Raw genomic sequence first — 27894 nt, forward strand, 5'->3', positions numbered from 1 at the left:
CAGAAGAATCACTTGAATCAGGGAGGTGGAGGTTGCAGTCAGCCAAGATTGTGCCACTGCACTCCAGCCTGGTGACAGAGCGAGACTCTGTCTCCAAAAAAAAAAAAAAAAGACTGCACTCAGGTACCCACTTGGCTTCATTGCAGAGCCCTGCTTTTTCCTGAAGACTCAGGGTGAATTGTGCGCTTTGAGTAGGTCTGTAATTAATGAAGGTTTGGAAAGGATGCAGGTGGGAAACTGCAGCTTGGTGATAGACTAATAGCAGAGTTCAATGTTATGGGTATGCATTATCTATTAAAAGTGTCTAGCACAGCTAGTTTCTTTGTGCCAACTAGTTGATTTTAAATAACACTCGGCCTCACTGAAGAAACACACACATCCCAAATTGAGGTGGCCACAGAAGTGATTTGTGCGGGCTCGCTTTTCATCTGCTCTGGAACCTACCTGATTGATGCTTGGCCGTCCCTGCTTCTTTTTGGAGGTAGTATCCAGACCCCACAGAGAAGAAAACCTGCTCCTTCGCTTGCTCGCGGATCTGGACATGGCCTGAGTACGTCTTCTCACTCCAGTTTCACCAGTGCGTGCTGCCACCTGAGGATGGCAAGGACAAGCAGCCACAAGGGAGATGCGTCAGGACCACCCACTTGTGACTTGAGGTCCCCATAAGTCCCACCCTTCAAAAAACCCTCCTCCATCATGCCAGCCAACCCCGACCCCAATGCCTAAAGTATTCAATCCATGACCCAGACATATTGGGACTTTGAGAGCCCTTCATGGATTCAGAATGGAAATGAAAAGCTGGCAAATTCAATCCTTGTTTGAAATCATCAGCAAAAATATGTAATATAGGAATAAAATATATGTTCTGTTTCCAAAAATGACATGTCCTTCTGGTCACAGGCTTGAACTACAGCAAGAGAAATGAGCCAGGCTTTCTCTCCAAATGCTACAGAGCTGTTTCTGCATTCTATTGAAAAATGGTGCTAAAGCGTCAGCAACAATAGTGGAAAAACAACAGATTTTGGTTCCTGGGTTTCCAGGTTAAATCTAAAATTACCAATCTCTACTATTTTGTTTTCTTAGGATATATAAAATCACGTTTTAAAATCAGACAAGTGATCACTGGCCCCCAATATCCATTCTCTATTCCATCTTAGTCAGAAAAATCTCAAATGTAGGCCAGGTGCGGTGGCTCCTGCCTGTAATCCCAGCACTTTAGGAGGCAGATGCAGGCAGATCACCTGAGGTCAGGAGTTCGAGACCAGCCTGGCCAACATGGTGAAACCCTGTCTTAACTAAAAAATACAAAAATCAGCTGGGCACAGTGACAGGCACCTGTAATCCTAGCTACTTGGGAAGCTGAGACAGGAGAATTGCTTGAACCCAGGAGGTGGAGGTTGCAGTGAGCTGAGAACACGCCACTGCACTCTAGCCTGGGCGACAGAACGAGACTCTTTCTCAAAAGAAAAAGGGGGGGGGTGGGGAATCTCAAATGTAAGTGAGCATGCAGCCACTAAGTCCAAGATGACTTATTTTCCTTGCAGTAGGGCATGGATTGGGCTTAAGTCCTGGTCAACGGCATACAAGCAAAAAAACTATTTGCAACTTCCAGGAACTGTGCTCAACGGGAGGGGGCTTTCTGTTATCCTTTCCTCTATCCTATCTGTTTTCTTTTTTCCTGATAAAAGGAAGGTCTGTGTTGTGGTCTAGGATGTCCCTACCTAAGCCTTTTCAAGGATGGCAGAATAACAAGACAAAAGGGACTGGGCTCACTGAAGATGAAGGCACCTTACCAGACTTGCATCACTTACATGTCCTATGTTTAGGTAAATGGGAAAGAAAACTTGTATTTTTTTGTTAAACAAAAGCTAAACTCTGTCGAGGTATTACAATGTGCCAGCAACCCAGAGAAGCATTTCCTTTTTTTTTTTTTTTTTTTTTGACGGAGTCTCGCTCTGTCACCCAGGCTGGAGTCCAGTGGTGCGATCCCAGAGAAGCATTTCACAAGGGAACACCCTAAATGTAAATCTGTCACCAGGATAATTGCTCAAGTAGAATCTCCACAAGGACTCCAGAAAGTCCTCCCAGGCAAAACATTCAGGCTTGAACTTTATCCTACAGGTGGCAAGCAAAGTCCCAGGAACTTAAGGGAACTTCTGCCAGAAGGTCTCCATGGGCCACCCACCCGCTCGCCTTTCAAAAAAGAGAGTGGCAGGAGGAACAGCGAGTCAGACTTGAAATGAAACTTCTCCACCCACTCTTTTGTTGCCAGAGGTGAATGTCTTGGAACCTACTTGTAGATTCCCACACAGGCAACTCCCGATGTGACAGATGCCAATTGGCAGCAATGCAGGGGATGAGGCACTGTTGGTAACATGAGGGGCCTCCCCAGCAGTCAGCGTGTTGGTTGGAAGGCACGCCCCTCTGGGGCTTCAGTACTGACAATGTAAACACCGCAGAAGCCCCACGGGTGGCAGGGACCCCTACGTACATTAAAAACAGGAATCAAAACGGCTTCTCTACAAGGGTATTAGAGGGAAGGTTTTTGGACCCAAACAAAAATAGGAAGATGAGGGAGCTGAGAGGTCTTGCATTTTGCATTTTCTCAGCTTAGCATGTTAAAAAAAAAAAAAAAAAAATCCCAGATCAGGGCATAGAAAAATGTGGTATCCAAGACACTGGTGGGAATTTTCATGAGAAAGATTTTAATCTAAGATTACACTGGAGCTGTCACAGGGAACAAAATCACAAGACAAACACACCGTAAAATATGTAAAAATTTTCTCTTCTCTATTTTCATCACTTTCTCAGTTAAAGGTAAACAAAGGTTGTAAAAGGAATAAATTATAACATGCAGACACGCATATGCTCACATGACTATGTCAACACTGAATAGATGGTGTTAAAAAATTTTAAATTCTAGAGGAAAAACATGTCCATTTGGCCTCACAGTCATATAGTCATTTTATAAATAAATCCAGTCATTAATAGTGACACATACATAGAGGCAACCGTATAAAATACGTCGACATATATTACTGTTTGCTTTCTTCATACACACAGCAATACCTGTACTTACCGTGTCTAGTTAATTGTTTACTTATTTCTTACCCTTCTCTCCCACAAGAATATAAGCTTCAAGAGGACAGGATCTCTGTGCTGTTCACTATAGTCCTAATCACAAGGATAAAACTGACGGATGCCAGGCACTTACATATATTTGTTGAACAAATAAATACATAAATACCACAAAGCAAAAGCACATCCTATATAACACGGTGACAACAATGGGTGCATCACACCAACATGGCACATGTATACATATGTAACAAACCTGCACGTTGTGCACATGTACCCTAGAACTTAAAGTATAATGCAAAAAAAAGAAAGAAAAAAGAAAGCTCTTCAGTTTACAATTTCCGGACAAAGACAGCATGAAAGAGAAATTCATACACCCATAAATATTCTCAGTTATCAGCTGATTAGTTAGTTTAGTCTGTTTAACAAACACTTTACTTAAGTTTCTTATAAGCAGTAATTCTAAATTGCTTGGGGCCTTGTAAACTGCAAAAGTAACCACTATCCCCAAGACAATAATGACTCAAAATGAGCAAAGGGATTTAGAAAAAGGGCTGGCAGAAGAACTGCTGGACCAGAGCTCAAGAGTTTCTCAATGATCTTTGCCCAGACAATGCCTCCCTTTGTGGCCTGAACCTGATTACTCTATCATTCTGCTCATCTGTGCAAACAAGAACAATGATAACCTTCTTTCAAAGAGTACAGCGAGGACCCTTCAGTTAATTACTGCAAATCACTCAGCATTATGGGAAGCTTTCTCAGTGAATGCTACTTCAATTGTAGCTCCCCAATCTACCCAGCCCTGTTACCCTCACACCTCCTCCTTCCTCCTCCCCCACTAAAAAGAAGAAAAAAATGTCTGGACAAAGACTAAATTGAAGAATGTTTCAACCCCAAGGAGAAAAAAAAATCCCAGGGGTCAAATGACAAGGAGAGGAGGGAAAGAAAATAAGAGTGCCTAATAAATCAGACTGCAAAATTCCCTGCCCGGGATCTTCCACAGGAGCTAAAGCAACAAATAGGAACAGACATCCAACAGGCTCGCCTGACTTGTTCCAGCTGAAATGAAACCCCTCATAGAAAAGAGAAGTTGCAGGAACATATTGAAAACACCCAGACTTGTATCACTGACAAAGTGAGCAAAAACCCAAGAAAGGAACAGAGAGTTGAACATATGGACTTCAATGTTCTTTAAAACCACTGACCAAAACACCTCAGAGTAACTAACTCTCCCATCCCCATCTTCAGCTGGCCAAATTTTAATAGCCTGCCCCCCGAAAGAAAAGTACACACACATCACAGACATTGAGACGAAGGAAATTAGAGGGTCCGAAGATGAATTATGGAAGAGTAAAACGGTAACCTTCTCAGGGAGGCTGTGCCCAGTGGCTTTGAAGAAAACAATGAAAGCATACAACTTTTAGGGAGAAAGCAAAATTATTTTCTCCAAAATCTAGCAAGGTACAGTACGAGGAGGAAGCCACTTTGATGCTCAGGGTTTGTATTAATACAGATGGTACCTCGATGACATCACGAGTTCCCTTCATAAAAATGCGTCCTCAATGGATGATATTCTGACAAGGAGATAAAGAAGAATTTCTATCCTAGTTTTTTTGTTTATTTTTGGTTTGCAGAATAGGCGAACTGAGATTTGGCTAAGTTAAAAATTGGTGTCCAGGTCTCCGAGAAATAGATGTGGAGTCAAAAACTGAAAACCTTTTGTAAGTTTATTCAACACAGCACTTTGTCCCACCACTACTGAAAAAACAGGATTTAATAGCTGTATGGAGAGGTGGTAGCCAGGGAGACCAAGAGCTGAGCTGTAATTAGCAGAACAAATCAGGATGCCAGTTTTAATAACTCCAGAAATTGGTTTAAGACTTCTTTAAAAATGTAAATCTACCCCTAATTATCTGAATGATGATGCTAATCTATTTATAAAGAATACAAACGCCTCTGACTGAATTATAGCTCTGAATGCAATTGAAGGGTACAGCTGACAAAGCAAGAGAAGAACAGCACAGCTAAGGTTTTACAAAGCAGTTTCTGGAACCTGAGACTTAACATTTAATTCTCTAGCAAATGTGCTAAGGTGCAGTACATTCTAAGTGGGTGTCGACTTGGATAGACTAAAACCATGTTACTCATACAGCAATTTTTGAGAAGGAGCCAAAAGTACACAAAGCTGCTCGCAATTTAGCAAGTACATGAAATTACAGATTATAAACACACAACACAACTATACAATCTGCCGCCCTAGAGGTCAGATGGAAATTCCCTTCCTCAAGCAATGCATATATGTTCAGCTGGCGAATCACAGAGTTCTTCGCCTTGCTCTAATGCATCGGGTATTCGTGGTCATCAAAACAATGGTAAAAATAAAGTGAAATGGAGAGCTCCAAAGAGATCTGTGTTCCATATATGGTGTATGTGTATATGTATATGTGTGTGTATATATATATATATACAGACATATACACATACAAACATATATATATATATATATATATTTTTTTTTTTTTTTTTTTTGAGACAGAGTCTCAATTTGTCGCCCAGGCTGGAGTGCAGTGGTACGATCTTGGCTCACTGTGACAACCTCCTCCTAGCTTCAAGCGATTCTCAGGCTTCAGCCTCCTGAGTAGCTGGGATTACAGGTGTACGCCACCACACTCAGGTAATTTCTGTACACTTAATAGAGACAGGGTTTCACCATGTTGGCCAGGTTGGTCTCGAACTCCTGACCTCAGGTGATCCACCTGCGTCGGCCTCCCAAAGTGCTGGGATTACAGGCATGAGTCACTGCGCCCAGCCTGAGAATGCATTGATGTATGAGAGTGAGCACTCCACTCACCATTCCCACAAAGTTTATATAAAAAATACGTATTTGGGTTCCAAACATGACACTGCCTAAAGATGACAAGAGCTATCAACAAATACTACACGTGAACAACGCTGAAGATGGTACCCTTCATATTTTCTTTGCACAATAGCTTAGGCCCCCCCATCAAGAGATGCTTAAGTAATATATTTCACACAGGTTTAAATGGAAATTTGCATCCACTGCAAAGGGAGGGCATTTCAGAAATCCATACACAGCAGGAAGCTCGAAAAACACTTAGGAGACTCTTGTCAAGTCCTGCTCAGGATTAAGCGTCAAGCTTAATGTTTTTCAAAAATTCATTAGCTTCTACTCACCAGGGCATGAAACGATGATACCGAAAAGATTCCAAGGCGGCCCATGGCCACTTTCGTTGGTCGACTTGCAAAAGCGAGAAGCCTTTTGGGGTTTGGCAGCTCCCCACCCTGAAGGCTGGCTAAATAACAGCGGAAACGAAACAGGTCCATTTGGAACTGCTCGAGATTTTGCTCCCAGACAAAGATCTATGGTAGTGAAAACACGGGAAAAGAAAAAGTGAGAAAATGGGAAACAAATGCTAATATCTTTATCCTATACAGATCTATATGTCGTAAAGGCATTCATTATAATCCTAAGGAATAAACAACAGGTACCTAAGTTTCTTAGTTACTTATGTTTCTTCTGCAAAGATCTATAGCCATAAATTCAGCATCATAAATAGAAAGTGACAAGTTCCTCTGTTCCCTCCTATCTTGGAGTTCGTACTGGGGACATGATAGGTCTATCAACTCCAAGATCTGGGCCACAAACTCTAGACTCCAGAAGTAAAAATGTAGAGATTTCCATCACCAAAGAACTATATGACTTAACGAGATGTAGGTTTTCATACAAAGAAACGTGAGACGAATGAAAGGCTAGAAGCAATCAACCAAGTGCTTTTGGGAAGAGGAGGGTAGCCCAGAACACAGGGTAGAAGTGGAACACAAGATGGTGGAGACCCAGACTCTGGAATACAAAGTTCCAACTGTAGCATGTCTCTGAGACATTCCCTTATTTTTCAAAGTGGCAAAATAATACCTACCTCCTTAGGCTGTTGGGATGTTTGAAAAAGATAATACAAGCATAAGTACAAGGTCTGGCATAGAGTGAAGGCGCAGTGATGCTGACAATGGTACAGATAATGAGGAATGGTTGAAATCTCCCTTTTTGCTTCAACAAAATATATATCACTGTACACACATGTTCATAGCAGCACTGTTTGCAAAAGGTGGAAACAGCTTGAATGTCCATCAAGAAATGGCCAATAAACAAACCATGGTGTATACGGACAACCAGAACCCAGGAGTAAACTGCTGATGTATGCTACCATGTGTATCCACCTCCAAAACATGAAGCTCAGGGAAGGAGCCGGACACAAAAGGCCACGTACTGTGCAATTCCATTCATATGAAATATCTAGAATAGGCAAATTCATGAAGACAGAGTGCCGGGGGCAGAGAGGAGCAACTGCTTCACAGGTACAGGGTTACATTTTGGGCCAGATTAACAATTTCAGGGCTAGATGGGGGAGTGGTTGCACCACATGGTACACGTACTCGATGTTACTGAATTGTTCGTGTTAAAATGGTTGATTTTACATTATGTGATTTTTGCCTCAATTTAAAAAAATACAATGTCAGGTAACAAAGGGAAACCCCAGAGGGAGAGAAATGTGGAAGGCCCATGTCAATTGTTCAATGATTTAAATATCATTTATTCATGCAATTATTTCCTAAGCATTAGGACAAAGTGTCAAAGCACTACCAGATGGCTGTTACTGACAGCTGAATAGCAGGCAAAAATGTGCTTTGTTCATTTCACTAAATATTTTTTCTTTAGCATGAAATATACTTATGCACATATAAAGCAATTATATATCTAGATCTAGATAGATAGATAGATATATCTCTCTCTATATATATATCTAGATATATATAGAGAGAGTCTTGCTCTGTACCCAGGCTGGAGTGCAATGGCACAATCTTGGCCCACCGCACCCTCCGCCTCCCAGGCTCAGGCGATCCTCTCCTCTCGGCCTCCTGTGAGACTACAGTTGCGGCTAATTTTTGTATTTTTTGTGTAGAGATAGGGTTTTGCCATGTTGCCCAGGCTAGTCTTGAAATCCTGGGCTCAAGCGAATATGCCCACCTCAGCCTCCCAAAGTGCTGGGATTACAGGCATGAGCCGCCACACCCGGCCAGATATATTTTTTGAATGTACGTTACCTTTTCCAAATTAAGAATTCAAAATTTACTGAGGAGTCAGAAATGAGTCCCCACCACAAGAGAACTCCAAGTCAGTCTGATAACACGGGAAATGAAATTGCAAACTTTCTAATTACACAGATCCCCTAGAACAGCACATCATTGATGGGAGCCAGGGCTCCTCTATTGGGTTTCTGTCTTTCATTCAATGTAATATTGTTCCGCTTAGCTGTTAACAATCAGCTATGAACAAAGGGTGAAGAACACTGACAGTCACAATAAAGAACTTAGCATCCTGGATGACAGGCTGTCGAGGAGATATCCAATGATGTTTCACGATTCCAAAACAGCAAAAAAAAAAAAAAAAAAACCCTTTTAGAGACCTAACAATTTTGTCCAGACCTAAACACGGAAGAATGATTACCTGATCTAATATTGTTTTCTTTTTCTTTGAGTCAGTGACTGAAGACAGCTGCATTTCACCCATTTTCTTCATCTTTTCATCCATGTCAATCTTCTGTTCCAGTTTTTTGATCTCTGATTTCAGGAGTCGGAGCGTGTCTTCCTTGTGGTGGTGCCTCGCGACCGCAGTGGCGCAGGCAGAGTGGATGGCGGTGATCCAGTTTTCAAGCTCCGTCTGGCTAGTGGTCTGTACCAGGAAGAAGGGGCAGGAAGAAAAAGGCACCTCTTAGGAACTTAAGAGAAATGAACCGGAGCATTTCCAGAGAAGCAATGCCTGGGAGTCGAGGTGACAGGTCTAGACACCCATGGATAAGACTAACCTGACCTCCTCTTCCTTCAGGAAATCAGTAACAAAAAATGAGTCTCAGGTCAGATGCCCACTCTCCCCTCCTCCCTTTCAAGGTCTGTCCTGAATGAAGCCACCATGTCTGCTCACTCAATGTACTTACTGAACTCACTTGTGAAAGTGATACTCCTAACACAGACAACTTGGTGTCTACTCACGAGGGTTGCTGTGAAGCAAAGGTCAGTTTCCAGATAGGATCAGTCAGTTACAGGACATGAGTGGGACTGAGGGACATTACTGACATAGGAAGCTACAACAGCCCTGCCCCTCGTGAACCACTGCAACCCAAATCCGAAGGTCCTATCCTGGTGCTAAGCAGCAAGACAGAACTAGGGTTGGGGAAGTGGTCAGGTAGCTAGAAGAAATACCGTCTTTGGGGACTCTATGGGACCCTCTAAGAATTGCAGCCGCCCAACAACACTCCATGTGCTAAAAGTGGCCTGTTTGAGAAGGGCATTAAGAAAATGGTGAGTGACACCCACCAATGGTGACCTGCATGGGATTGGTGTGACTCGGTGTTCTGAAAGGCAAAAGTCAGAATAGTTTTCAAGAGACAGCACATGTGATAACTCGCTATTAATGATTCTTTAGGAATTCAATCAGTGAGTTTTTACAAGTGAGGAGATACTGGACTTTTCCAGATACTCTCTTAAGCCCAGAGAAGTGAAACAAATGCTCAGAAGTTAGCCCATCTCAAGAAATAGTCTATTCAGCCACTACAATACTAAAGGAGCTACTAACATTCATTTTTCATGCACAAAAACACTTCATTGTTTTTTCTCCTTTGAAGCACCTTCTTAGTTTTCTAACTAATTTGAGTGATGGCTTGTATACAAAATTCTGTTTTGTTTTGGTTTTTTTTTTTTGAGACAGGGTCTTGCTCTGTTGCCCAGGCTGGAGTGCAGTGGCGCGATCTTGGCTCACTGCAGCCTCTGCCTCCCAGGTCCAAGCATTTCTCATACCTCAGCCTCCCGAGTAGCTGGGACTACAGGCGTGTGCCACCATGCCCGGCTAAGTTTTATATTTTTAGTAGAGACAGGGTTTCACCATGTTGCCTAGGCTGGTCTCGAACTCCTGACCTCAAGTGATCCACCCACCTCGGCCTCCCAAAGTGCTGGGATTACAGACGTGAGCCACCTTGCCCAGCCACTTGTAAACAACATTCTATTAACAGGAACCCACCAGCACATGACACTGTGCTGGCTGGCAGCTGGAATTTAAGTCAAGATAGTACTTTATCTTTATTATTTCTGAATCTGATCAGTTTTGTATTCCACAGAAGAAACAGCATCAAATATTAAAAATGGTGTCAGCCAACAAAGTCACCTCCCACTGGGCAAACCTAACTGGTCCAGCAGTTGTTATGTGGATAACAAATATTTTGCCTATGGATAAAGATTTCAATATGCTAGACAATCTGAAGAAGAAACAGCAGAAGTACCACCTGACAAAGCAAATGGAATCACTTTGTAAAGACTGAGTGGGAGGAGGAGAGGCGATAAAGACACCGGAAGCCACAGGTGAGGACTTGTAGACCGAGAAACTTAGGAGGAAAAATGCATGTCTATTTATGAGATTAAATTTGCTTCACTTTATTTTATAGTTGTCTCCTCTTTGCAGGTCATTATCTTATAGTTTGTCCTTATGTATCATCCTGAAGTTCCACCAGAAAAAGAGAGGCCCTCCTGCATCTAATGAGAGCACCAAGCTTGCTCCTGCTGGTGTACTGTACAAAGCTTGATCATTGGATCTCCCAGTGCCTCACAATAAATGGGTATCTCGTCAGGTGGGGCTATACTCCCAGCCCTTTTTTTTTTTTTTTTTGAGAAGGAGTCTGTCTGTCACCAGGCTGGAGTGCAGTGGCACGATCTCAGTTCACTGCAACCTCCGCCTCCCGAGTTCAAGTGATTCTCCTGCCTCAGCCTCCCGAGTAGCTGGGACTACAGGCGTGTGCCACCACGCCCAGCTAATTTTTGTATTTTTTTTTTTTTTAGTAGAGATGGGGTTTCACCACGTTGGCCAGGATGGTCTCAATCTCTTGATCTCATGATCCACCTGCCTCAGCCTCCCAAAGTGCTGGGATTACAGGTGTGAGCCACCATGCCCGGCCTCCTTTTTTTTTTAAAAAAAAAAAAAAAAAAAAAAGGAGAAATAATTTGATAAGGATTTTTCCTTAAAAAAAAAAAAAAAAAAAGGAAGGAAAAAAAAAACTTCCAAGATGAAAATACCCAGTGTTGGCAAAGATATGGAGTAACCAGAACTCCTATGCACTGCTGGCCACTGGCTGGAAAGTAAACTTGTACAACTGCTTTACAAAGCTGTTGGATATTACCTACTAAAGTTGAATATATGCATACCCTGTGACCCAGAAAATGCACTCTGGGTACACACTCAAGAGAAATGCATTCATATGCACAGAAAAATATACACACAAGAACATGCCCAGCAGCAAATCATGGGTGAAACTGGACACCATCCAGATTCCACCAATAGGGCAATGGATGAATATGTGGGATAATCACACAATGAAATACTATACAGCAAGAATGAAGGACCTATAACTATAGATTAACACATATAAACTTGGCACACATCTTGTTGGGGAAGGAATCAGATGCACTGCAGTATATACTGTAGGATTCTATTTATATAAAGTACTGTATTAGTCCATTCTCATGCTGCTAACGAAGACATATCCAAGACTGGGTAATTTATAAAGGAAAGAAGTTTAATTGACTCACAGTTCAGCATGGCTGAGGAGGCCTCAGGAAACTTACAATCATGGCAGAAAGGGAAGCAAACACATCCTTCTTCTCATGGTGGCAGCGAGGAGAAGTGCAGAACAAAGCAGGGGGGAAAGCCCCTTATAAAACCATCAGATCTAGTGAGAACTCACTCACTTTCACAAGAACAGTATGGAGGTAACCGCCCCCATGATTCAATTACCTTCCAATGGGTCCCTCCCACGACAAGTGGGGATTATGGGAACTACAATTCAAGATGAGATTTGGGTGGGGGCACAGCCAAACCATATCAAGCACCAACACAGATAAACTAATATACACTATTAGAAGTCGAGAGGGCAGGTTTTTTTGGTGGGATGAGATGCAATGGGTAGAATCTGGTAAGAAGCACAGTAAGGTTTCTGGGGTGCTGGCCACCTTCTGTTTCTTCATCTGGGTGCTGGTTACATGGTGCTGGGTGCTGATGTACGACAGGGGTGTGTTCAGTTTGTTAAACACCATCAAAATGTGCCTTTTCTGTGTATACGTTAAACTATCATAGAAAGTTTCAAAGAACATCCTTCCAAGGTATATTATCCTAATATTTGAGTATAATTTTTCTATAACTATGCTAAAAATATGATACCTCATATTCCAGTTTTCATTAAAAATTGTCCTTACAAAACTACAAAGGAAGTTCCAAAAAGTTTCACCCTTCTCCACCATTTATTTCTTTGCCCTCCCAAGTTGCCTGGTAGTACCTGATAAAAAGCTGGTTCCTTGACCCGAAACATGCTTTCCATTTTGTTTGTATCGCTCAGTGGAAATGAGGAGCTTTTAGATTTTAGGGGAGTTCGTGTCTTCACCCCCTTTTTTTTTTTTTGAGACGGAATCTTTCTCTGTCGCCCAGGCTGGAGTGCAGTAGCAGTGCAATCTTGGCTCACTGCAACCTCCGCCTCCCAAGTTCAAGAGATTCTCCTGCCTCAGCCTCCAGAGCAGTTGGAATTACAGGCACCTGCCACCACGCCCAGCTGATTTTTGTACTTTTAGTAGAGATGGGGTTTCTCCATGTTGGCCAGGCTGGTCTCGAACTCCTGACCTCAGGCGATCCACCCACCTCGGCCTCCCAAACTGCTGGGATTACAAGCGTGAGCTACTGCGCCCGGCCATCTTCACCCATTTTTAAAGGATAATGTGTGGGCATCCAGATGCAATCCCTGCAGAGGCGCACACAGCACTAAGGAGATGCTATGGTTCCTGCACAAACACCTGGCAGGTGGAAGCTCAGGGGCGGTCCACATCCATCTCTTCAAGGCAAACCTCTCTCATCTCTGCCTCAGTTAGAACCTCCCAGCCCCTACCCTCACCCCCTAACTCACAGAGTAAGAAAAGGAAATACCTACAACCCTGACATAATACCAGAGTAACGGATAGAAAGATCTGAAATTTCTGACAGCAAGCTCGGCTGAATATATGTTATGAACTTAAGAATTTAAATAAAAATATTTATCCAGAAGGGACTCAGATGACCATTTTTCACAGATGGAGGAAAAAAGCCCAGAAAAATTAGGAAGAACACAGTCATTTATCATAAATCCCAATCTCCACCAACCCCGTTCTTAAAAAAAAAAAGTTTCGGTTCTGTGTTTTTCTTGTTTAATATGACATACTGATCCTGACCCCCAGCTCTTGTTAATTGCTCTGAAAGCCAGGCTGCAGAGTCACAAGCATTACCCATTCGATAATTATTATTATTATTTTTTAGACAGAATCTCACTCTGTTGCCCAGGCTGGAGTGCCTGGGCACGATCTCAGCTCACTGCCACCTCCGCCTCCTGGGTTCAAGTGGTTCTCCTGCCTCAGCCTCCCTAGTCCCTAGCTGGGACTACGGGCTACTAGGGAGCCACACACCCAGCTAGTTTTTTTGTATTTTTAGTAGAGACAGGGTTTCACCACGTTGGCCAGTCTGGTCTTGAACTCCTGACCTCAAGTGATCCGCCCGCCTCAGCCTCCCAAAGTGCTGGGATTACAGGCGTACACCACCAAGCCCAGGTAATTTTTGTATTTTTAGTAGAGAGGGGTTTCACCGTGTTGGCCAGGGTGGTCCTAAACTCCCAACCTCAGATGATCACCCTGCCTCAGCCTCCCAAAGTGCTGGGATTGCAGGCATGACCATTCAATATTTTGAGCTCTTCTCATTCTAGGAATATGGGAGAACAGAACTTTCTGGCCCCCTCTGAAGCCAGGCATGGCCATAGCACTTGGCTTTGGCCAGTAAAATGTGAGTAGAAGTGACATCACTACTCAACAAAAGCCTGATTCGCCCCATTCTTGCCCCGTTGCCACAGTCACAGAAGCACTGTGTCAAGATAGAGCTTCTGTCTGCCTGGATCCATAAGAGTCTAGGATGAGTACGGCTCTGGAGCCAGCCTCGATCATGCCAGGAAGGAGAAAGCATGTTAAGCCGCTGAGATTTAAGTGCTCCTTACTTCAGCCTAATTCTATCCATCCTGACTGATCTACCAGCAAAGTAAGAATTCCATTGCAAAACAGGGGATGCCTCAAACATAACGGAGTCTGTGTAGTGCACTTGGAACCCCAAGAAAGACCATAATCTGGTATGTTCTGTGGAACAGCAGCCTTTTGCTCTCCTTATTTAATGAAAGTGGGTCTTCTTTCCCCTGTGAGGACCCCAGCCAAATTCAGCCAATAGCAACACAATCCATTCTGATGTCAGAGAGTTGACGTTTGTCTTCCACGTAAGAAGGAAAAACAAAGGAAGCTGACCAAAGTTAAACACCCTTTGAATGGTATATATTTAATTTTGGCAAAGCAGCTATCCTGGAACTTATAAAGAAAGACAGTGGTTGCTAGGGGCCGGAGTGAAGGGGATATGGAATGTTGTTATGTAATGGGGACCGCATTTAAGCTTTGCATGATGAAAAAGAGTTATGGGCCAGGCGGAATGGTTCATGCCTGTAGTCCCAGCACTTTGGGAGGCCAAGGTGGGCGAATCACTTCAGGCCAGGAGTTCGAGACCAGCCTGAGCGTGGTGAAACCCCGTCTCTACTAACAATACAAAAATTAGCTGGGCATGGTGGCACATGCCTGTAGTCCTAGCTACTCGGGAGGCTGAGGCACAAAATCGCTTGAACCCGGGAGGCGGAGGTTGTAGTGAGCCGAGATTACGCCACTGTACTCTAGCCTGGGCAACAGAGAGAGACTCCATCTCACAAAAAAAAAAAGTTCTGGTGATGAATAATGGTGATAGTTGCACAACAGGGTAATTGTACTTAATGCCACTCAACTGTCCACTGCAAAATGGCTAGATGGTAAATTTTATGTGTGGTGTACCTCAATTTAAAAGAAAAAATAATTATAAAATAAAAAGAGAAAAAGCATAACAATCCCCAAAACCTAGAGAAGCATATATAGAAATGTGTGATGACAGCTGTATGAAACATTTAGCCATCAGCCCTTTTAACTATTAAGTATGCCTCAGCCCCCCAAACTTTTTAAAAACCTGTCAATGGCTGAAGGCAGTTCCATTAGAGAGAACTTTTGCTCCCACTGTCTTGTCTAAATAAAACAACAGTCCCTACCATTCTCTATCATGAAGCCAAATCAATTTCTCAGAAGGACAATTCAATAAATGAGCTTTTCTGCAGTTTGTCCCTTTGCAGTGGCACACAGGGAGCTATGTGTCCATAAGAGAAGACGAACTCTCCACTGACTGCTTTCAAAAGCTAGTTGGGTGGAGAAAAGTCTTGCAACATTTCATGACCATTTACTGGCCTAACACCTCAACTGCTCACAGTGGACTCCTGACCTGACACAATGTTGTTCCTCAAGGTCTCTCCAGGATTTAAATTCTGACATGCTAGAAAAAGCCATCCGAAGCCACTAACCTTGCCTCCCCTTCTTGAACCGGGTGAGGTTAGTTAGGGACATCAGATTCATGATGGGTCCCTTCGTCAGAATTCAGAGGCCAAGAAGGCAGGAAGGAGAGACCACCCAATGGTGCCCTCTCAACTTGCTAACCATAAATCACCTTCCATTAAACAAACAGCAGCAGACAGGTAAAGAGAGAGTGAATTCTGTGATTCTTCCTTTGCCTTCTGGAGATGCTATAAATACTGTATACAGTTCGGTGAAGGGAATAAGCAAAGTTCTTGCCAACAGACAAATATAATCAGCAAAAAAATGCATTTTGTGTAACAGCCCCTTTGAGTGCAGAGATAAGATGAAGCTCAGGGCTTCATTATGTATTTAAATAGATCCAGCTTCAATTATCCAACGGCATGGAGGACACTTGGTGATTTCAGATAATCAATGGTTTATGTAAGTGGCAGGAAAAGGGAAATTCATTTTAAACACGAGAAATACTAGGGAATATATGCCAAATCTAGGAAACTAAAATTTGAGATAATTCAAGTTTATAGAAGCACAAGAATAATTGTAAAGTAGGTCAAATGCTTTCATTTTAAAAGAGAAAAAAAAGAAAGTTACCATTTTTTAAGAGGCTAGATAGGAATAAAGCTCCAGTGTGAATTCTGAAAAGGCTTTTTTCTTGTTGATTCTATACTCATCATATTGTGTTTACATAAGACTTATTTAAGCTATTATTTTTAATATCTGTAAAGAGAACTTAAGGCCAGGCATGGTGGCTCACGCCTGTAATCCCAGCACTTTGGGAGGCTGAGGTGAGATCACTTGAGATCAGGAGTTCAAGACCATCCTGACCAACATGGTGAAAGTCCATCTCTACTAAAAATACAAAAATTAGCCAGGTGTAGTGGTGCATGCCTGTAAACTAAGCTACTTGGGAGGCTGAGGCAGAATTGCTCGAATCTGGGAGGCAGAGGATGCAGTGAGCCAAGATGGCGCCACTGCACTCCAGCCTCAGCAACAAGAGCGAGACTCCGTCCCCAAAAAAAAAAAAGACAACTTTAAATTTGAGGTTTCCCTCCCCCACTGAAAACAGTGATATAATGGATCCCTCTCACCCTCACCCACGCCAGGTTCATTCTTTGGAGAAGAAGGGAAGCTCTGGACTCCAGGAAGACAGACACAAGGAAAACAGGGGCCATGTGCTGCAAAGAGACAAACAGATGGCAGCCTGCCTGATGAAGGGCAGTGGCAGGATTCATCTCTGGCAAAGCTCAGTCGCCTCCAAGAAAAGACTCACAAATAATCATCAACCGGAGTCTCTCCACAAGACCGCTTACTGTCTGTCCATGCTATGAAAGGTCCCAGTACTTCTAATGTGCACAGATGATATAAGCAGCTTTTTCGTATCTCACATGTAAATATGACCAGTCAAGGATCACCAGACATCTGCTGAAAGCCCCCAGCATGAAAGGCAGAGACTAAAGCACACACGAGAAAATGTACTAGGAGAAAGGAGAAGCCATGCCTGAAACAGAGAAAGCTTCCCTAAAATCTACACAACCCTTGGAGATGCAAGGGAATCTAAAACTATAAACAAGTGAACAAAAAGTACAGGTTACAGTAAAAAGGAACAATGAGATTGAAAAGAGAGCAGGAGAGGGGAAGGGAGGGAGGGAAGGAGGAAGGGAGAGAGGAGGTGGGGAAGGAAGGAAGTAAGGAAGGGAGGGAGGGATGAAGGGAAGGAGGGAGAGAAAGCTTCTTTTAGGAATTAAAAAAAATAACCAAAATTAAAATGTCAACAGAAGGAAATCACTATGAAGGATCAGAACACCAGCAAGGTGCAGTGGCTTAAACCTGTAATCCCAGCACTTCGGGAGGCCGAGGGAGGTGGATCACTTGACCCCAGGAGTTCAAGACCAGCCTAGGCAACATGGCAAAACCCCGTCTCTACAAAAACCACAAAAATTAGCAAAGCATGGTGGTGTGCACCTGTCATCCCAGCTATTCAAGAGGCTGAGATGGGAGAACCACCTGAGCCTTGGGAGGCTGAGGCTGCCATCAGCCATGATTACACCACTGCACTCCAGCCTGGGCGACAGAGTGAGACCCTGTCTCCAAAAAAAAGAAAAGAAATTGTGCTTGCTTTGGCAGCATATATACTAAAAAAGGATCAGAACACCAGTGATAAGGAAATGATGCTAAAGAGAAAAAAAAGAAAATAAAACACAAACATGCTAATCAGAAATGGGAACATTATCAGAAAATAATTAAACCAAGGGGAAATGATCTCCAAGCCAAAATTCCAAATTACTCAAATCTTATGCAAGTAAAAGGTAGAATGAAGACATTTTTAAATGTGCATCATTTTATAGGAAGTTACTCCAGGTTATTTTCATGAAAACGAAGCAGCTGGTAATTCTAGGGAGGCTGTTGTACATGAGGCCCGGAGAGCAGCCATATGGGAGCAGGACAATGTGCCAGGGGAGGGCAGGCTTCAAAGGAAAACATCACTGATGAACAATCTAACACGCTGGAGATTTAGAAAATATCACTGCCACATAACCAGGAAAATAAGCAATATGAGCCTTCCTCCCAAAAAAAGGGAGCAGTCATTAACTACAGAAAAAAAAAAACAATTAAGAAATTGTTACAGAAAAGAAATAAGATTACAGTACACTACTTGACTCAGCAGCCAATACTATTTATATGGTCATAACAATGTAATAACACTGATTAGTGCTTTAATCCTAAATGTTCATATACCTATATGGGAAGATGAGGAAAGAAGAATTTATAGCTAACACAGCTAAATGTTCATCTATCATAATAGAAAGTCAGTAGTATCTAAAATCCATTAGAAACAGCAGTATAAACATGTTAATGAGGGCAAATACAAGAAAACAAAAACATCAGCTAAAGTAGTTTTGTATCGTTGCTTCTAGGGAATAAGCTTCATGAGGCGAAGAGGGCAAAAGGAGGAAAATAATTTCACTTTAAGCCTTTTAATGTTAGCTGAATTCTTTTAAACTATGCTGATATTGATTTAATACAAATTTAAACTAATGTAAGAAAAGGAAGAATACAGTTAGTAACATAATTTGCATGATACATAACAGTATAGAAATTGTATAAGAAGATCTAGCTCAACCACAATTATACCTCTGCAGTGTGGGGAAACCTCTGAGGCACCCACAAGAAGGCATAAAATCTAGCTGATTTCCAGCCTTGTATATTCATTTTGCACTTCAACATCCACATTCTCCATTAATAGTCTCCTAAGAGGTAGGCAAGTGGGGCCCCTGCCAGGGCTCTGCACTTCAGGAGGTCCCACAGTTTGGAGGGCTTTTCTTGAAATTTTCCAAGTCTCCCTCTGTCTCCTGGAAGGGGAGGTTTCAGGAGGTTTCTCCCCTTCAGGGAGCTCTCTCACCCTGTACCAGCTATTCAGTGTCAAAAAGATGCCCGAAGCTCTTGAACTTGAGTCTGTGGCTAGTGAGTCGCACCCACCAGACCGTGTGGTATTTCTTTCACCAGATTGCTTGAGATTGGGCCACCAGAATGGTGCTGACAGTTGATCTGGAGTGAGCCAAATTCTTTATATAGATAAAGCCTCCATAAAAAAATATTTGCCTGGGGCTCCACATATCCTAGAGTTGGCCCTTCTCCACAACTAATTCATGCCAAAATCAAAGGTAAATATTTCTACAGTGGCTGGCTAGGGGCAGGGATATAATCTATGGTGTGGGGAAAACAGGACTTAGCTACAGACTAAGTCAACACGGAAACCAACAAAGAGAATGAAGACCTCGCACTCAGCTTGTCATATCAGTGGATAATGTGAAGTTAAGAGGAATATAAACACCAGGGAAGATCAAATAAGGATCCCAGAGGATTTCAACAGTTTATTAGAAGGATAAAAGCCACAAGGATAACATATCAAAGAGGTACATTTAAGTTCTGAGTTGGGTTTTTGAAAAAAAAAATCTATTAAAATAAGATGGGGAAGGCCTTGTTGGGTAAGAATTGATGTTGAGGGTTTAAGATACCACGAGCTCAGTCTGAGTCAACAGTTTGATGTGGCTTTTAATAAAAGGAATTGACTCTGGAGGAAACAAGGACAACGGGAACCTCACTGCAGCCTGCATGGGGCAGACCACACAGAGGCTCACACAGGATGCTGAGCGCCTGGGCACGCTTACAAGTAAGAACAGGGAGAATGGCTTGGGAACCTTAGGCAGGGTAGCCCAAAGAGACGTGGCAGGAGGTAAATGAAAGCCATTTTTAAGTATTTAAAAGGTGATGAGTAAGGATAAGCAGAAGACTTGCACAGGACTCTGTGGGTGAATACAGAAACAAAGAGAAATGGCAAGACTCACCAGAAAGAACATATTATCTCAACATGATGAAGAACTTTCTAGGACTTAGGGCTGACTAACAAAACCGATGGTTGAAAGCTGGGAGATCTCCAGGAATGGGAGAGGCTGCCCAGTGGGCAGGCTCACCTGTTAGCCAGGGTCTTGCAGGGACCATACCTCCTTTGAGAGGGGCACTGGGTCAAGATGCCAAATCCCCATTAAAGTCTCTTCTACCACAAGTCCACTTGACACCTCCTTATGAAAGATGATTTACAGGTTTTTCCCTAACTTGGCTGCCCTTGTCCAGGGCATGTGGCCATGACCTTCCTCAAGTCTGACACACACAGCTAGACATGGCTTCCAAGGTAGTTCTCTTGAGCCTGACGAAACTCAAGACCTTAGCCTTTTCACAGTGAAGCCACACTTAATTTTTGCAAAGATGCTTATTTAAGAGGAGCCCACGGAACTAGTCTTTTTTTCTTTATTACTAAAATGGTAACTGTTAAGCATTTGCTATCTATCAGACACTTACCATCATTATCACACTTAATCTTCAACTCAACTTAATGGCATATGAGTCTCTTAATATGCATACAATACCCTTGCACAAGTGACTTTCTAAATGATGAGAAAACTTTCTATGGAAGGAAAAGGCAATCAATTCCTAGAGATAACATTTTCTATACCCCTTTAGATATATAACTGCATATGATTTTCTACTCTATTGTCTTTCTTATTTGCCTGGTAGCTGTGTTCCCAAGGCATTTAACAGACAAATTAATAACTAATATTAGGATATGTTACCATAAAGGCGGGTGAGCTTTTTGGAATTGTATGTGACATCCTAAGGTAATGAATGAATGAAGGCCCAATAGGAAATTGTACTTTGTAGGTGGTAGGTACTGTCTCTGGCTTCAAGTTGAAGGAAAGAACTTAAATTAAAATAGTGCAGACAGCATAGCACTTCTTCCATATACATGACTCCAACATTCCTGCTCATTCCCACTCTCCCCTGGCCTCACACATATAAATTCCTTTTCTACTTTTGTTGGTAACACGAATCTCCTTTCCATGGGTGAATCTGTGGGTATTTGGGTAACAGTGTCAAATCAGCAGCACACAGGCTCTGGAAACTGTGTGCACTGAATTGAGCCCTGGGGCTGGAATAACCTACACATTACTTCCATAATCATGGCTGATCGCCTGTGCTTTAGCCTCACCCCTACAAACAGGTTTCATTCTGATTTGGCTGCTCCAGAGTTATATGGATTTATAATAAGCAGAAGGCAGAGAATGCCTTCATGGTATCCAAACAGCAGTAATTTCCTCCAAAAGCTTCCTTTTGTGCTCTATCCCTCATAAACGGCATAAAGATTTCACCATAGCAAGAAGACACAAAGGTTTTCAAAAATAAGATCCTATGTTGTCACATGCAAAAAAGTTTATTTCATGTGATCTATTGGGTATTTACATTCTACTAGCAATTTTATGGCCATGAAGGTCCTTTCAAAAGGAATTCACATCAGAAATGTATAAGTGAAAAAGAAAACCTTCTGATTCCACTTGAGGGTTAAAAAAAAATTTTTAAGGGAACCTTTCTGAAATCCATCTGAGAATCATCTAACCTGTGTAGTGAGGCAAGAATAACCAAAATCAGGTTTCACTTTAGAAATATTTCCAATGAGTAGCTTAACTGTAGAAATGAGAAAAAGCTAGTCACTTTTTACTGTAGCCACTGACTCTTGCCCATGTTCTTCTTAGGGTCAATAGTAATAGGACAAATAGTATACTCAGACAATAAAAGGCTTTGGAGAAACATAGGCTTGATTTGAGTTGAGTTTGGGTCCAATTACTAGCTTTTGTAAGCCTCGACTTCAACAAATGGGGTATACAACACACATCAATGGATTAAAATGTGGATACATAATCCAACTAACTACTGCTCTAAGAATTACATGTGACTCACATTAAGATGGTGGTACACAATAAGGGCTAAGTAAAACATAGCCACCGATCTCACAATAATGTTACTGTTGCTGTCAGGTAGTTAGACATTTCCTCATTTGCAAGATTTCTAGTTAACAAATAAAAACTATGTCAGATGCAGAAAAACAATTTTTTTTTTTTTAGATAGGGTCTCGCTCTGCCACCCAGGCTGGAATGCAATGGTGCAACCACGGCTCACTGCAGCCTTGACCTCCTTGGTGCAAGTGATCCTCCCACCTCAGCCTCTCAACTAGCTGGGACTACAGGTAGATGCCATCGTGTCCAGCTAATTTTTTTTATTTTTATTTTTATTTTTTGGTAGAGACAGGGTCTTTCCATGTTGTCCAGGCTGGTCACAACCTCCTGGGCTCAGTGATCTGCCTTGGCCCCCCAAAGTGCTGAGATTACAGGCATGAGCCACCATGCCCAGCCAAAACAATTATTTATAACATATATACAAGAAAATTTTCATGACATTATAGCATGTAGATTTAAAAAATAAGATACTCAAAGCATTACCCATTAAGGAAGGCTTAAGAAGTGAGAATGGGCTACAATTAAGTTTCACTGCAACAAATGACACCATTAAGAGAGTAAAAAGCAAGCCACAGACTAGAAAAAGATACTTGCAATGAATATAATCAACAGCAATGATATACAAAATACACAAAGAGCTGCCATAAATCATTAACAAAGAAACTCTGATGGAAAAAAAATGGACAAGAGAGTAAAATAAGCACTTCACAAAAGATGATATTGAAATGGTCATTAAGCGCATGAATATGTGCTCAATTTCATATTAATATCTTAAAAAGGATTTTTAAAAATCTCAATATCAAGTTTGCAAAGATGAGGAATAACTAGAATTCTCCTAGGCTGCTAATGAGAGTATAAATTACATTAATCATTTTGAAAACTGTTTGGCATATCCTGAATATGTGCCTAACCCATGACCCTGCAATGCCACTCCTAGGTATATGTGTTTTTCCAACAGAAATGTGGACAAACATAACCTGAGAACAGGTACAAGAGTGCTCACAACAACATTGCTTGTGATCCTTAACACCTGGGAACAACTCAAATGTACCTATGGAATGGTTGCTATACGTCCCAGTTGGCCTGGGACTGTCCTCGCTTATACCTGGTATATTGGCATAACTGTTAATAGCTTCTACTCTCAAAAGTGTCCTGGTGAATGCCATCAACATCAATGGGGATTGGGGTGGGGTAGGAGGGTTAAGAACTTCCAAAGAGCCATTCCTTCACAAAAGCAACAAGAACAGTGGTAAAAAATGGTCAAAATCAACTTTTTCACAATTCCAGAAATTAATCTAAGTTCTGCAACAATCTGAGCTGCATTTATTAAAGACAAATGGCTGAACTTCAGTAAAAACAGCAAGTTTTGTGATATTTTCAACTGCTCTATTTCCATCTTTGTCTCCTCATCTATACAATCACATGAAAACCAGCTGCGTAGCACCACAGGAGGGAACAACCTTCCTCAAGTCTGACACATGGAACTAAACATGGCATTCCAAGGTAGATCTCTACATCTTCCCCAAAATACCTTTCTCAGAGAACCATCACTAAACGACCTGTCTAGCAGGTCCCAGAAAAACCTCTTCAAATAGCTTGTTGCTATTTGACCTGACTCAGACCTCATTCATGCAAACACTCTTCACTCCAGGGGGTGCTTGTGAAAAACAATTAATGACAATTGTTTAACACTGCAGTCGCCTGAAGCAGTGATAACAGTCGAACAAATAAGAAGTTGACAAAGAAACTTGAGGAAAAGTTGGGGAATATGATTTCCACAAAAGGCTCTGAAAAGCTATGACACAGTCCTTGGAATCTGGAAGGTCACTGATATGGTTTGGCTGTGTCCCCACCTAATCTCATCTTCAATTGTAGTGCCCATAATTCCCACGTGTCGTGGAAGGGACCCAGTGGTAGGTAATCAAATCATGGGTACAGGTCTTTCCATGCTGTTCTCGTGATAGTAAGTCTCATGAAACCTGGTGGTTTTATAAAGGGGAGTTCCCCTGCACATGCTCTCTCTTGTCTGCTGCCATGTAAGAAGACTTTGCTCCTCCTTTGCCTTCTGCCATGACGGTGAGGCCTCCCCAGCCATGTGGAACTGTGAGTCCATTAAACCTCTTTTCCTTATAAATTACCCAGTCTCGGGTATGTCTTTATTAGCAGCTAAGACAGTCACAACACAGTCTTAGTGAATTGACTAATACAGTCACAAATATGTATAAGGCTGTCCACAAGCCCAGACAGTCCCAAGAAGTTCCTAAGCTCACCCTATGACTGACCCTACAGCTTGGTGAAAGCAGAGATGAAGGCTAAGGCAGAGATGAAAGCTAGTTACCTGAGTGTTGATCATGTGCTTGAACTTGCAAACTTCTGTTCTTAGGAAAGACTAGGAAACTTATTGCTTCTGTACATTTAAGGAAATCTCTCTCTAATAATTAGCTGACTACTAAACTAGCTGAGCAGAGACTTCAGTGGGCACACATAACAAAGCCTAAATATTTTACAGATTTTAAGAAAGTCACTAAACAAAGAGGCACTATCACCACCGATAATCAACAACAATAGCAAATCCTGGAGGACGGGAGGTGGATCTGCTTTCAGAGTTGCCACATTTATATTATTTTAAATGTACAATTTAAACCAAAAAAGTATGAGACATGCAAATAAACAACAAACAACAATAAAGTATGGGCCAGGAATGGTGATTCATGCCTATCATCCCAGTGGGTTGGGAGACCAAAATGGGAGGACTGCTTGAAGCCAAGAGTTTGAGACCAGCCTGGGCAACATAGCAAGATTCTGTCTTTAAAAAATATTTTTAAAAAATCAGCCAGGTGTGGTGGTGTACACCTGTAGTCCCAGCTACTTGACAGGCTGAGGTGGGAAGATTGCTTGAGTCCAGGAGTTCAAGGTTACAGTGAGCTATGATTGCACCACTGTACTCCAGCCTGGGTAATAGAGCAAGACCCTATCTCTAAAACAATTAAATAAAGTATGGCCCACATATAGAAAAAGAAGTAGTCAATAGAAACTGTCTCAGAAAAGTCCCATGTTGAGTGTACTAGACAAAGATTTCAAGCAACTATTTTGAACGTATTCAAAGAACTAAAATAAACCATGTCTAAAGAAATAAAGTATGAGGCTAATATCACATTAAATAGAGAATATCAATAAGGAAATATAACTTTTGTTTGAAAGAACCAGGCCAGGCACAGTGGCTCATGCCTGTAATCCCAGCACTTTAGGAGGCTGAGGCAGGAAGATCACTTGAGGCCAGGGGTTTGAGACCACCCTGGGCAATAAAGCGAGACCTCCATCTCTACAAAAAATAGAAAAAATTAGCTGGCTGTGGTGGTGCACACCTGTAGCCCCAGCTATTCAGGAGGCTGAGCTGGGAGGATTGCTCAGCCCAGGAGGCTGAGGCTGCAGTGAGCTGTGATCAGTGCACTACTGACCCTACAGCTCAGTGAAAGCAGAGATGAAGGCTAAGGCAGAGATGGAAGCTAGTTGCCTGAGCATTGATGATAGGCTTGAACTTGCAAACTTCTGTTCTTAGGAAAGACTAGGAAACTTATTGCTTCTGTACATTTAAGGAAATCTCTTTCTAATAATTAGCTGACTATTAAACTAGCTGAGCAGAGACTTGGCAATTTATGAGACATGCAAATAAACAATAAACAACAATAAGGTGGGTTGGGAGACCAAAACAGGACTGCTTCTATTGACATTCTAGTAGTCAATAGAACCTGTCTCAGAAAAGTCAGATCCAAAATCAGTGCACCACTGCACTGCAGCCTGGGGGACAGAACAAGACTCTGTCTCAAAAAAAAAAAAAAACAGAAAAGAAAAGAAAAGAGAAGAAAAAATGGCCAGGTGCAGTGGCTCAGGCCTGTAATCCCAGCACTTTGGGAGGCCAAGGCAGGTGGATTACCTGAGGTCAGGAGTTTGAGACCAGCCTGACTAACATGGAGAAACCCCACCTCTACTAGAAAAAAAAAACACAAAATTAGCTGGGGTTGGTGGCACATGCCTGTAATCCCAGCTGCTTGGGAGGCTGAGGCAGGAGAATTGCTTGAACCTGGGAGGCAGAGGTTGTGGTGAGCTGAAATTGTGCCATTGCACTCCAGCCTGGGCAACAAAAGCAAAACTCCATCTCAAAAAAAAAAAAAATATATATATATATATATGTATATTTCATATATATGTATATTTTATATATAAATATAAAAAAATAAAAATAACCAGAAGAGCTCAACAGCAGATTTGAGTTGGAAGAAAAAAGAATCAGTGAACTTATGACAGATCAAGTGAGATTAAGGAATAGAATGAAAAAAAAATGAACAGAGTCTCAGAGGCTTGTGGGACTTCATCAAGCATACTAATGTAAACACAACAGGAGTCACCAAAGGAGTGGAGCAAGATAAATGAGCAGGAAGACTATTTGAAGAAATAATAGCTAAAAACTTTCCAAATGTGATTTAAATACACAAACACATGCACACAAATCTACAGATCCAAAAGACACTACCCCATAAATATATACACATTGTATTTTGTGGCTACTAGTACCCACAACAATTTTTAAAATTTAAAGGTATTAAAAGATACATATCTGAAAGACGATAAATTCCAGGTAAAGTAAACTCAAAGAGAATGATACCTAGAAACATAATACTCAAACTGTTTAACGACAAAGTCATGATCTTCAAATCAGCAAGGGAGCCTCATAGGATAAACAGCTGATTTTTCATCAAACACCATGGAGGCCAGAAAGCAGTGGGATTTTCAAAGCACTGAAATAAGATGGTCAATTAAGAATTCTATATCCAGCAAAACTATCCTTCAAAAATGAAGGGGAAATTAAGTCATTCCCAGATAAATAAAAGTGTCCTGGCTTGGATGATAAAAGACATACTCAATTCAACTAGTAGGCTGCATTTGTGAGTGGGGTGGGGTTGGGGAAGGTGGCTTAGGTGCCTGAAACTTCTATTTGTTGTCCTGGTTGGTGGTTGCATAATTACTTTATGATAGCTCACTGAGCAGTACACTTATGTTGTGTGCACTCTTCTTTCTGTGTTTTACATCACAGATTTTTAAAAAAGAAAACACAGATGCTTTGTCTTTATATAATCAAAATTAGCACTTTATATTTCTTACTTTCATTGTCCAAATAGAAACAGCTTCTGAAGCCAAAGCCAGAAACTTGGTGAAATAAATTATTTCTTTCCTCTATACCTTTGTTCTAGCCCCCTCCTTGCATGTTATATTCTTACTGTCCTTGTCATGCGATTTATACCTGCTCTTCCTTTAATAGTCATTGGTAGGCTTTACCACATTATAAAGATTTGCTATGTCTGTCCCCTCTGTTATATGTGAACACTTTTAAGAAGACGAACTGTCAGCTGGGCGCAGTGGCTTACACCTGTAATCCCAGCACTTTGGTAGGCCGAGGTGGGTGGATCACCTGAGATCAGGAGTTCGAGACCAGCCTGACCAATATGGTGAAACCCCGTATCTACTGAAAATACAGAAATTAGCCAGGCGTGGCAGCAGGTGCCTATAGTCCCAGCTACCCAAGAGGCTGAGACAGGAGAATTGCTTGAACCTGGGAGGCAGAGATTGCAGGGAGCTGAGATCATGCCACTGCACTCCAGCATGGGTGACAAAGCAAGGCTTCATCTCAAAAAAAAAGAGGAACTGTCAAAATCTTCTTAGTATTCTCAATAGCACTATGCAGAGCACATAAGAAGCACAGAATAAAGGTTTGAGAAAATAATTCTTCAATGGAATCAATAAAGAAAGCCTTCCTACATAACAACACAAAAAAGTTCTTGCAGAGTATATTACAACTATTCCAAACTCAAAAGATTCCCTATCAAAGAAAATGTTAATCCTGAAGCAGTTAGCAGAGAAGTAT

At 41.9% G+C, this 27894-nt stretch overlaps 1 protein-coding gene across 10 annotated transcripts in view; it reads right to left on the reverse strand.

Annotated features, from left to right (window-relative positions):
- TIAM1 (TIAM Rac1 associated GEF 1) overlaps nt 1-27894 on the reverse strand; it is a 443241-nt gene that overhangs the window by 99900 nt on the left and 315447 nt on the right. For all 10 annotated transcript variants that reach the window (XM_063702595.1, XM_063702591.1, XM_063702592.1 and 7 more), the window contains 3 exons: nt 8603-8827; nt 6274-6459; nt 445-591 (listed from right to left, as the gene is read on the reverse strand). In XM_063702595.1, coding sequence (XP_063558665.1) covers nt 445-591; nt 6274-6459; nt 8603-8827 — 558 coding nt within the window. The remainder of the gene's footprint in view (nt 1-444; nt 592-6273; nt 6460-8602; nt 8828-27894) is intronic.

Source organism: Gorilla gorilla, chromosome 22 (assembly GCF_029281585.2).
Source record: "Gorilla gorilla gorilla isolate KB3781 chromosome 22, NHGRI_mGorGor1-v2.1_pri, whole genome shotgun sequence".
In the NCBI taxonomy this organism is placed as follows: Eukaryota; Metazoa; Chordata; class Mammalia; order Primates; family Hominidae; genus Gorilla; species Gorilla gorilla.